Here is a 12614-nt window from a genome sequence, read left to right on the forward strand (position 1 = left end):
TTACTAATTCAATACAGCTGTCTTGTAATGCTGACAATGAGAGACTTGAAAATGCAATGAAAGTCTGACTGAGTGTGATTTTACTACTGTGGCTTATTCTGGCAACACAGCAGAAGCATGTGCGTTTTATTTAACATCTCTCTTCCCTTTCTCTGCATAGCATGAATCCCTAATTTTCCTCAAAATTAGCCAGTTTGTCTGGATTGCTTTACCTGTTTAACATGTGTTTGTCGGATACATATATAAATTCAATTACTGTATTCCACATTACCAAATGCCATTTAACCTTGAAACTAGGAAATCACATTTGCTTTAAATGTTTAGGAGACCACTTTTTTTTTCTCCTCTATTATTCTCTACCTAAACTTTATAGCAAACATAAAATAATGTCCTTTGATTCTATGATTCTTTGCTCTCTCCTGATTTATGCGAGGAAATGAGTCTTGACTGTCCATGGAGGAAGACTTGAACCACAGTGCTGCTGAAGCACATTAAAAATAAAGCGTCTTCCAACAAACATGCTCCTGATGTAAAAATAGGCACTTAAGCTGTACCTTATGCATGATAAAGTAACAACAGGAGGAGCAGGTAAGTCCAGCTACTGTCAGTCAGTTTGAATAACCTGGCACCAAATTTGAAAAATTTGACTGTGGAGACAAACAGATAATGCAGCATTTGACCAAGACACTTGTGCATCCACACTGTTCTAAATTTGTGTTCATCTTTACGTTGAGATTTCAAAGGTACAGCTGTCTTACCTGGACTGGATAATGTGGAATCATGATTGGATTAATGCTTCTCATATTTATTCCTATTTCAGGGTCGTCATTAGCTTTTTAACTTTCTGGAAGCTCCTCACCTAATTGTTACTTAAAATATACCCAAACCATGTAGGATGCCTAAGTCTAGCCGGCTTTCTAAAAAATCCTTATTTGGTCCCTTTCACCTTATATTTGCAGAATTGCTGGAAAGACAACAGTTACTTTGAGATTTCTGAAAAATAACACCATATGAGTTCTGCTACATTACATCATTGTGGCCAAGTAGTGCACCTTCTCTAACAGCACATCAAGAGCAAGATTCAATACAGCACTGTTTTTCCACTGTCAGTTTCTGTGGCAGATTTGGGACTAAAGGCTCCATTTCTTAAAATGAAAACTGTTGGGGGGAACAGATTTCAAATATTCTTCACATTATTTTAGACTAAAGGCTTTCTTGTCTATTGTATTTCTGTACAAAAAAAAAAGTAGAAAATCAGACACGTTCTTCCATGAACTGGCTGTGTCAACGGTAATATTTAGGAACATTGGCAGGTAAAGCAGCATTTGTGGGTGATAGAGGTGGTGTGCTCTGGAAAGTAAACTCCATGTAATTGAACACTTCAACTATCAGCCATTCTGTGTTATGTACAGAATGTGATTCACTGAGACTGCACCAAGTACCCCGCTGATGGCCTGAAATTTAAAAAATTGATGGAAGCCCCAGAGTCAAATGTTACGTTAATGACATTGCTGTCAGTGCTAAGATGAAACACGCAGGGTGTGGGTCTGCCAGGAGAAGTGGCACGGCTGTGTAATAAAGCATCCTCGATGACAGAGCCCTTGTAAATGAGGGGGGTTTAGTGATGACTGACATTCAGGTGCATCTGTAGTGGAGACATGCTATTAGAATAGAAATTGGGCTGCCAGCATCTCTGCTTTCTAAATAGAAAGCTTCCTTGTCCTAGTAGAAATTTGGAGGGTACTAAGAGACAGATAACCTTATTTTATTTAGCCTAATTTTATCCCCCCTCAGATAGGCAGTGCTCCAGCACCCTCTCTCAGTGAAACTCAGAAGCTAAGCTGAGCTGCTCTGTCTGATAATGATTTTCTTAAGATGCTGTGTTTCCCAGCTCCTTACCCAGTTGCAGGCCTTGCTGCATGGCAGTCATCTGCTTGACTTGGCTTTACCACTACAGTTTGTTTTCCCCCTTCTGTTAAAAGCAGTACAGGTGCTTGGTATTGCGTGGGACTGTGCTATATGTTTCTCCCATTTAGAATCCCTTGATGTGATTAATTTAACTTTCCCCCAAAATACAGAAGAGTAATTTACCTGTATAACCTGGCTGTCTTACCTGTATGACCTGGCTGTCTTCTAAAGATTTTTTCCTAGTGAATTGTCCAAAGCTTTCAGGTTTGCAGAAGCTATCTCATGGTTGAGGTAGGGAAAGAATTGAGGCCACCTGATCATAGATTTGCAATGGTATTGGTCAAAAAAGCATTAACTTCTTAAGATCTTAAAATTTTCTGGAAAAAGAAAACTCAAATATCTGTATGAATACCCTTTACCAATTAGATTTTTTCAGTCAAGGTATCAAAGGGGATATTAGCCCCTGCCCTCACCACTGCTCTCTGTTTCCCTGTAAAATAGAACCTGTTATTTGTTTATTGTTTAAATAGTCATATACAGGCTGTCATTTTTTCTTTTTAATCTTCTAGTAGAAGTTTCATCCCTTGTCTCTGCTAAACAGCACAGCCCGTGTCCAAAACTTATAAACTTGCTGGGTAAGAATTACTTCTCTGAGTGTAGTTTTCCTCAAGGCAAGATTTAATTTTCTGCCCTCTGGGTCTTAGTAGGCGATGGACCAAATTTCAGATTTCATGCAAGTGCTGATTTGAACAAAGAGAAATTTGTATGAAGCATCTCCAGGATGTTTGGAGGTCCTTGACTCACATGCTTGAGCTCTGGCAGGAGCCAGGCTTTCTTTTTAAGAGCAGACGCTAGAGGGTAGTCTTTTCCTTTGAAAACACCCAAATACATGAATTATGAGTTTCCTGATTTTTCATATATAAAGCCTCTCAAGGCTGTCTTAGTTATCCCAGTACTCTCACTTCATTCACAGAACACCTTGTTTTGTTGTTGTGCTGGGAAGGTTCCACTAAGCTCAGGTCTTAATTTCTTAACTGGAGTCAGTAGATCCCCCTTTTACCCCGTGGAGACTTTGTTCTTGTTCACTGTGGCAAGAGCTTGACACTTCTGTAGCTTCAGCTCCAAAGTCTGATCTTCATGTGAAATGGTTTTGTGGGAAGCCCCTATCTCAGGAAGCCTGGGTTGAGTACATGCGTCAAAAGTACAATGGAGAGGCAGGGCTGTCTGTAGGAATCCTTATGTCCTGGCTCTTTCTATAAGGAGCTGCTATAGCCTCTGTGGTGAGTAGAGCTGCTTTTTCCTTTGGTACTTATGCACTAATGAGTTTGCGTTAATCATCTTTGCTGTCTGGTATGCCAGCAAAATCAATTACTTGTGTTTGTATAGAATTTCTTGTGTTTATTATGCTAGTCTGCATTACTTTGTGTGCATTACTGTTTTCTGCTTATTGAGTTTCCATAGCAACAGGTACCTGCTTTTCCAAGGCTTTCACACTTTGGACTAGTGTTCATCCTGAAAGTACATTATTTGAAATTAAAAAGTGGGTGTCTATTTGGCTTGTAGTAAACTTGAAATTCTGCCATATGAGATGTGATTTTTAAGTGTGTATATGTATGTGCGTGTGTGTATACATTTACAAAAAAAATAATGCCTTATGGAAGTTTTTTGTCTGATGAGTTGCAAAATTGTTGGGAAACATGAATTTAAGGACTAGCTTTTTTGAAAAATACCAGTTTCTAGAATAGAGCAGCATTTGGGAAGTAATCAGAAATAGGAATGCTTTCCTGCCTTTCCTCAGGAATTGCTTTTATCCCTCTAAAAGCATTTGTTTTGGTTTGGTTTTGTTAACTAGTTGTTGAAAAACTGTTTTGACGTACCTTTGTGAAGAAATTATTGTTATTCGGGGGTGTTTTTTTACTTTCTCTGTCTTGCCAGTCTGCTAACAACACACAACCTCAGTAGCTTTTGTCTTTACATGTTAGGTGCACAGGTTTTAAAAATCACCTGTTTCCATACATATGCCTAAAATCCTGTCATTACTCCACTAAAACTAAATAGCCTTTTTTGTGCACTTAAAACTGGTGCTAATTGTATTGAGTCTGTTCAAAGCGGGGAGAAAAAACCCTCTGTTTCTCCATAAGCAAAACTGGAAATAGCTTTCAGGATGCAATACTTCCAAAGTTAGCTCTCAGCAATCTGTGAAAGGTTCTTCCTCAGGTATGAAGGTGGATTCTAAAGTAAACGCTTCTTTACACAGCCAGCAAGCGGTCCACCTCCACAGCAAACCTCAAACAGACAGAAGCTGTCGTGAATAAACGGTTGTCATCATCTGCAGCGCTTTTAAATACTTCTGATCGAAGTAAGTGTTTGTGTGTCTGCTGGTAGCAGGTGTACTGCTTAACTGTTGTTTGGGAGGAGACAGGAGGTAGAATGATACTCCTCTTCCTCCCTTGCTGTGTAATTCACTTCATATTTTGATCTCAAATGCATTTCATGCAATTTGTTAATCCAGCTTGACTGTTCAGGGCTTTGACCCAGTTGATGTGATCTCTGTTAGAGGAGAAGAGTAACGGTAAAGATTGCTGTTTTTTTATTTATTATTTCTGTAATTGTTTTACTAAAGTGAAATCTTGGTGAATGAGTGATTCACAAATCATTTCACATCATCTTTAGGGGTTTGCATGCCTCAAATCACACCTTAAAATTTCAGCAAAATAGAAATAGTACAAAAATAAAGTTTGCCTTGTTCTGTTAGACAGCTCCAGTCATTTGATTGCCTGTGGGAAGGGAAAAATCCAGTTAGTTTTGACATCTTTCTGTTGTGCCAGTTCTGTACTCTATAGCACACACTTTTAATATTAGAATTCTGCTTTAACCAAATAGAGAAAGATGCATGAAAAACTGTGGCACCTGTGGGAATTTTTTGGGTGGGAGGGGATTGTTTTGACCTGGAGTTCTAGCATGATTATAACCATAGTGTGCAGTTCTGACACCATTTCCTTGCCCAGTAAATTAGTGTAATCTTGGTACTGATTCTCAAATTATGCATTTCTTAAACTGTTAGCGCACACCACTGATTGCAAGCATTCTGGGTTACTTACTGTGCCAATGACTATCAAGGAATAGAAACGGCCTGGAAGCCAACTATTTCTTTGATTTCTTTTTTTAAGGGTTTCTGAGAGCGTTTGCACTCTAGAAAAATGTCTGCCAATTTCTGTGGCTTTCAGTCTCATTTAGAATTGCAGCTTTGGGGTGGATGAAGCTCCCGAGTGCAGCGTGTCGTGTTTAAAATGTGCACCACCCAGCTATTCTTAACAGGGATGCAGGGGATGGGATGGATCTCTGGTAAACCTATATGTGTGAGTCCTCTCTCTGCCTCCTCCCCTCTGCCCTGTCCCGATACATGTAAGCTACTTATAGAGAGGGACTGTGAAACAGACCTTACAGCATGTTAAGTCAAGGTCATTCTGTAAATCATGGCAGTCTACCATCTCTGAATCAAAAAAAAAAAAAAAAAAAGAAAAAAAAAAAAGATGAAACACAAGGAATTGTCCTAATCTGCTTGTTAAGAAAAATAAAAATTATTTGCATGAGCACGTACCAGATTGTTTTAACCTGCAGTTTCCTTGTGGGGAATCTTCCCAGTGCTTCACAGGAGGCTGGCTGTATGCCAAATGTTGTGGTTTTTTTTCCCAAAATGATGAAAAGCATTAATAAGCTAAGAGCTATTTAATACGAAAACAAATTCAACTAGGTCTGCACTGCAGTGTTCTGTCAATCTGTAACCTTAGATCAGATGAGCTGTGCTAGAAGAATCCCTAACACGGACACAGCTAACAGTGATTTTGCTAGTTCATGTTGGAAGGTGATGCACCAGAAAGACTTGTGCTTGTACACTGGATGTCTCCTAGGAGAATCAGTGAATATATCTATACTGGCATAGCTGCAGGGGCTCTGAGTCACTGGAGACTGATTGTGATTTTAAAATGATATTTACATATAATGTGTCTGCAGGGTTCAGCTCTGGATGTGAGTCAGAAACAAGGCTGTAAAGTACAAATTAAGCCACTAACAAAGGAAGTCACTAATTATCAATTAATTGGGATTGCTTTCAAACTCACTGTCATACCTTGAAATCCTTTGTGAATCCTTGTTCGCTTTGGAGGACAAATTCTCAGGTGGCCTGAAATATAAGAAATCTGAACAGGACTCCAACAATATAGAGGCTGACTAACTGACTGGTTTAGATCACCACAGCAAGTTAGAGCCGTTCTATGCTCTCGATTTGGCACTTGAGAAAAAAGGTCTGTTTGGGAAATAATTGCTAAATTCAAACAACAGGGAATACAGTCACAGAATTAACCAGTTTGCTTCTGCCATGTGTATCTGCCTGAGAAGGTGGAGCCGCAGAATGCAGAATTGAGAGGAAGATGCTTGTCCTGGTTGAACGGAGTATTTAATCAGCTGTGTTCTTTGTTAATTCTAAGCTGAGCACTTTGTTTCTTGCTCTTACTCTTACGGAATGTGAGCAATGGCCTTATCCAATTATTTATTTTAAAAGGCGTACAAGGATGGTCTTGGTAGGTCAAACAAGAGGTCTGCTGAGACTAGCGTCCTGCTGCTATGATCAGTAACATACAGGAATATAAGAAATCATGCTTTATAATTCTTCCCTGATCCAGTTTTCCTGCTTCTGAAGGATTCGTACTATGAAGTGACTTAATTACTCCTCTGTATCTTAGGGAAGTGGGGCAAGTGTTGGAGGGGACTTTTAGGCATTTCAACAAGATTAATCCATGCGCTTTCACTTCCAGGTACCACAAAGAGAAGTGCCTCATTAAACAGACTGAATAACAAAGTTCCTCTACATTCTCAGCAGTCAGCACTCAAAGGTTCGCAGGTGGAACAGAAAGGTGCTAGAAACCAGTTTGTTTTGAGAATTGGGAGGCAATAAATGGGATATTTGATGTTGGCTTTAAACCATGTCCCAGTTTCATTATAAATGTTTTTACTCAGACTTTCACTGCTGTGCATGTAGTCTATGCACTCTGGCATAAATATCGTTATGCACATTGCAGTGCCAGATATTGGGTAACTGTGTCTATAAATCAGCTTATTCCTCTGAAAAGTGGAAGGGTGGGGGAGAGCAGACAAATGGTAGCCAAACCACTTAGCTCATGAGAAAATAGGGCTTCATAATGATAGATCAGTGGTTTTAGCTGATTGGCAAAAGCAAAGCATGGGAATGGCAGTTTAGAAAATCATATATATAAGTATTTTGTTAAAAATAATCTTCCTTACGCTTGGTCTCTAGGAGGAACAGAGAAGAGGAGGAGCACATCTTTGAATAGAATGAGTAGTAAACCCCAATCCTCTCCAGAACTAGAAAAAGTGAAAAAGGAAGAAAAACCAGGTGGTTGTTTCATAAAGCTGAATATTTCTTTCTAAAGCCATTCACAGTAAACTTTGGATAGGCTTACTTTCACTAGTTTCCTTGGTTCTTAAATTTTTAGGACTTTTTGATGACTTTTTAGTTATCCAGCGGTAAAGATAAAATTGTAAATGGTAAAGGTTAAATTTCTCCCTTTGGACAAAAAAAAATATCCTGTAAGAAGGACTTTGACTTTGTTAAATGGCACTGTAAGTAGACAGCAAAATGTCTCTCTGTGCAAGAGAGAGGCTTATTTGAAAGCTGGTCAGTTTAAATGTAAGATATAGTAAATACATCACTGGTATGTTCACTTCTTAGTTAAATCTTACCTTTGCTTTTTAAGCTCCCTTTCATTATTCAGTTTAAAAGCAACTTCTCGGTTCCTGCTGCTGGCCTAAACTCTGTGCATGCAAATGAAGGAAGAAACCCACTCTCACTTCAGTTTATCTTGGTCTGTGTATTCCCCACTAGGTTACAAATAACCTCTTTTCTAGGAGTTCTTCCTAAAGCTGAAGACTAGCAACTTTTCTAACACATCTTTCCCTTTGAGTGAACAATTCAGAAACTTTCCTTTTTAGCAGCTATTGCCAGCAGTGGAAATAATGTTCTGCTTCAGAATCTTTCCTGTGTGGGAGGATGATGGGTGCTGTCCGTGTGAATTTGTGTGTGCAAATGATGCCTGACAATAACTATTCGCTTTGACTTGCAAGTGTTCTGTTTATTATGTCAGAACAGCCTTTCCTGCAATCTAGAGAATATAGGTCTGAAGAGCTGGGTCAAAAACTTCTCATACTTTGACTGACTTCAGCATTTATCTCTGTTGTACGTGTGCCAGACTTCGCACATTAAAATTATTAGTATTAAGCAAGCTGAGGACAAGAAGTGCAACATAAGAGATTGCAGTGTTTAACCCTTCTGTGCTTTTAGTTTGGATTTCCCTCTCCATGACTTCAGTATTTTTCTTCGAAAACTGTTATGATTTGCAACAATGCTCACAGTCGTCCTTTGCTTTGTGTTGCTTGTCTTTTTCATTATATGATTTCATGTTGGATCCTTTTTGATTTGTTCCCATCATTTAGCTCGTCGCTCCCAGCTCAGTCCTTTGGACAGTAGCGTAATCAGTCGCCTCCTCGCCCCCACACAGGCCTCCTTAGCTAGGAGTAAAAGTGCTGCTACATTATCGGCTGATGGACAAGATCCCTCAGGTAACAGGAGGGCAGCAAAGCCTGGAAGTCTTATGCAGTTGCTCTTCAAGCAAGAAGTTATATGATAGTCGCTAACTGTGCTACACCTCCGTATGAATCAGACAGTTAATATATGGTTATGTATAATACTTATCCAGTATTTTCTTTGGTTAGTAATAACTAATTCATATGCTACGTTGCATGTTTACTTTACAAAACCATAGAACAATACTGGCTTTAAAACTCCAGTGACAGTTTACTTGCTCTGCAGAGTCACAACCAGAGACTGGTGTTTTGGCTTTTGTTTGTGGTTTTTGGTGTGGGGTTTTTTTGTTGGGTTTTTTTTTTTAAACTGGCAGAGATCTGCATTTGGGTGTACCCTCAAATGAATCTGAGGCACGCTGGTCAGAGAACAGTGCTAGGAAATGAAAGGGGAAAAAAAAACCAAACAAACATATAATTTCAAAGGAGGCTGAAAGGAGTTAGTGCAAAGTCTGAATTTCTTTAGGGGGAGAAGTTCTCACAGGAACATGACAAAGGGATTATCTTAACATAAGTACAGGGAGCTCTGAGCTGGCGTTGCTCAGGCTGACTGTAGTGGTAGAGGCATACTAGAAGGAGAAGATACTGTAGAGAAACCCTGGCTGGCTCGAGCAATTTTATGTTGCTCCAGACTGAGCTGATAAGCCCACACTGTGGCTCAATTTAGTATTGGTGCAGGCATCTCTGCATTGTGGGCGAGCCCTAGCTGCATCTCGTGTGTCTTACAACTGTTATTTGTTATAATAATGCCCCGTATCTGGAACCAATGTGGAGTCCTTTCTCCTCTCTTACCTTACAACTTGCATTCCCAGTTTTGCTTGTTTCCTCTTAAGTATGTTATTCTGCCTTTATTTTTTATCTTATACCACTTGGTCCTTGTTGGAATTGGTGACACTTGTACACTGCTCCCATTTTGTCATAATCGGTTTTTACTTTTTTGGTTTGTAGTCAACAGTCATATTTTTGCACACCTATGTGCCGCTTTTATTTTACCATGAATATTTCCGTTCATGTCATGTGGGAAAATACCATCTTTTTCACTGTTACTGACAGCATGTGACTTATTCACTATTGCCAAATTAAAGATAACTTTTACATTTTTATCAGTTTACTTAGAGGTACTTTCTTCATTTCAGTAGAAACGTACCTGTGCTTTAGCACAAACTATGCACAAACAGAATGCAGTTCTCCTTGCACAAATGCTGTAAATATAAAAATAAAATGTCTTTTCCATAAAGATACAAAATTAAGTGCCGGCATCTATCACAGTTTATTCAGGCTATAGAAAAATCCAATATCTAGTTTCAGAAGTAGATTTTTACATCTATGTATGTTTATCAATCTGTGATTATGTTAGTGAAAAAAGCAATTGGAAGATGCTATTTCTTTCAATATCTTATTTGTGAAGAGATTGACACGTCAAGTAGGAAAAGGTATTTTAGTTTAACAGTTGACCTTTTTCTCTTGATAGGTTTCTTTTACACCATCTATTTTGATTTGTTAACGTGGATAAAGGGCACACATATATAGTTATAAAGGGGTCAGAGAGGGAAAGTAGAATAACATAATGTTGCACAAATGCTTATTTCACAAGAAAAGTTTGTAAAGTAATGCTCAGATTCCTAATGTAATGCTGCTTTATAAATACTCTTCGAAAAGAAGGATGATTTCCTCCTTGAGTATGGGGGAAACATGCTTAAAATTTGAACCTGTCATGAAGAACTTGTAAAGATAGATGCTAAGCCATTAAAGCTGAAGTATTTGTGATTAAATACAGCTCGACTAAAATTAAAGTAACACTGGTGTATTTCAAATTTAGACATTGTTTGGAAAAGCATTTTATTTTTATCTACTCCAGACTGCTGCTTTCAGAATGGTTTTATTCTTGGTGCTGTTGCTTCTAAAGTACTAATCATGTGGTGGTGGTGGTGCCTGTGTCCGTGACCCACTGCAATGTGCACTGCCTGCCTGTTTTTCTGTACAGTTTCTAACACACACAATCTTTCTTTCTCTCTTTCTCCCTCTTCCTTTTCTCCTATTCTTATGCTGTGCACTTGGTTCTCGTTTTGTCTTGTCAAATTCCTAACTTTTATAGAATCTCACCTCTGTCCTCGTTCAGCTTCAGCCAGTTCCATCAATTCCCCAGTCCCAACTCCTAAAGTGCCCGTGCGCAGTCGTAGCATCGACAGATTGAAGTCCTCTGTATCTTCATCTGATGCAAGTTCACCAGAACCAACCCAGGTTTGTTGAAAATCCACAGGAATTGGGTTTTTATTAATCAGGGAATTTGGAACAGCTCAGGATGGGATCCTGTTTCAGCATTTTGCTTGCTTATCAAAGCGTTCAATAGCATTTGCTTAAAAAGCCACAGTATTGAAATCAAATTGGGCTTTTATGGTCCTTGATCTCTCTGGTGTCTTCAAGGCATATTGTTTGCTGTTTATGGTTCCTAAAGTTTAATTTAGGTAACATATTGACTGGGGCTGTGTTTTGAAACATAGAGGAAATGTAATACATCTTGTTGAGAAGGTGTATGTTTGTTGGGGTAGCAGCTTCTCTGTAATGTATTCTAGAGAGAGAGCATTATTTTGTTTTTATGTATTCTCTTAGAAATCAGAGACAGAAAAACCATCCCCAGGTTCTGGTTTAAGACGTCCTCCCTCGCCATCTGTGTCTGCCCGTAGAAGATCCCCCTCTCCTGCTAATTTGGTGAAGCGTCCTCCATCACCTTCTACAGTTAGGTATGTGTCCAGGCTAAATATCTTCTTTTATTCAGAACAAAATGAAGGGTGCTTCCTGTCTCAAGACAGCTGTGCTGTTAGAATTTGGATGACCTATGCTATGGCATGTTAACACACATAAGGACTTCATTTTTGGTCCCGTTTCTCTTTTCCACAGTAGGGGTGCAGCTTTTACTTGAACCTTTGTCTCTTTTGTGCAGACAGAATGCGCTCTGGTTTTCTGTAGTCTGTGTGCTCAAGCCAATAGGAAGCATGTGAGCTCCTGAACAAGCTAATCTGCCTGTACTAGTGTAAGAAATTTCTTGGACTGGAATCACAGGGTTCAGCTTTGATGTGGAGTAAGTGAAGGTCATGCTAGCAGCCCTGTTTTGCTGTTAGCCCACAAGTAGCCCAGTAGCACAGGTGCCCAGGGTATTTTGGAATCCTCTATTTGACTTTTTTGAGGAAAGCACCAGTAGCTCATGAGTGGATTTATTTTTAAAAGTGAGGTACATAATGTAAAGTAACAAAAGTAGACTGCTGTCCTCAATTGTGTGTTTGAAGTTTTCAGTGTTAGCCCTGAAAAATTTTCTTTATTTCAACAGACAAAAGACTCGCCCACCTTCACCTAGTGTGTCAAAACAAAGGCCACCATCTCCTACTCCAGCCTCTAAACCGGCACCCATACAACGTCCACCCCTCACGCCAGGTGTTATAAACATTACCAAAAAGAAGGCTGAAGCAGAGAGCAAACCAAAGGATAAGAGCACTGAAGGAACAGGACAAGAGCAAGGTGCTTCACCAGCCTTGGACAGGGATGCGGTAGCAGCTAGCACAAAGACCAAAGAAGGTAAGTGAGTCTCAGTGACTGACACGCTCGTATTCAAGACATCTCCAGTGTATGCTAGGCCTAGTGAAATAATTCATTCGTGAGGTAGACCACTGGAGGGTAAGATGCTTTAAGACAGAAGTTGTTCATTGGTGATTATTTATACAACAATTTTACATGGTATGACTTTTGGGTGTGGATTTTAGTGCAGTAGTTGGTTTATTTGACTTGGAGATTTAAGTCAGAAGCTTTCAATATTACTGCTTGTACTATAATTTTAAGAAAAGCAGAAATCCTGGTTGCCTTTTGGACTTCAGCCACACTAGCTGAGGGATCTACTAGCTTAGGTTTGCAAAGTCAATAGTTAAACTCTGCAAAGGTCTTTAAGTCCAGTTGGTAGTTCTTAAAATTGCTTGTTTAGAGAGACCTGCTTGGAGGATGAAATCAGCTACTGGTGCATCACAAGTTGACAGCCAGTTTTCACAAAACTAGAAGCCTGC

The 12614-nt window shown here is 39.3% G+C and overlaps 1 protein-coding gene across 1 annotated transcript in view; it reads left to right on the plus strand.

Moving 5' to 3' along the window:
• The window catches only part of MAP7D3 (MAP7 domain containing 3), a 46177-nt gene that overhangs the window by 21234 nt on the left and 12329 nt on the right, over positions 1–12614 (plus strand). Inside the window, exons 7-13 of the mRNA XM_064462940.1 lie at positions 4166–4267; positions 6723–6821; positions 7223–7321; positions 8419–8544; positions 10661–10806; positions 11176–11306; positions 11891–12135. Of these exons, the coding sequence (XP_064319010.1) occupies positions 4166–4267; positions 6723–6821; positions 7223–7321; positions 8419–8544; positions 10661–10806; positions 11176–11306; positions 11891–12135 (948 nt within the window). The remainder of the gene's footprint in view (positions 1–4165; positions 4268–6722; positions 6822–7222; positions 7322–8418; positions 8545–10660; positions 10807–11175; positions 11307–11890; positions 12136–12614) is intronic.

Source organism: Phalacrocorax carbo, chromosome 11 (genome assembly GCF_963921805.1).
Source record: "Phalacrocorax carbo chromosome 11, bPhaCar2.1, whole genome shotgun sequence".
Lineage (NCBI taxonomy): Eukaryota > Metazoa > Chordata > Aves > Suliformes > Phalacrocoracidae > Phalacrocorax > Phalacrocorax carbo.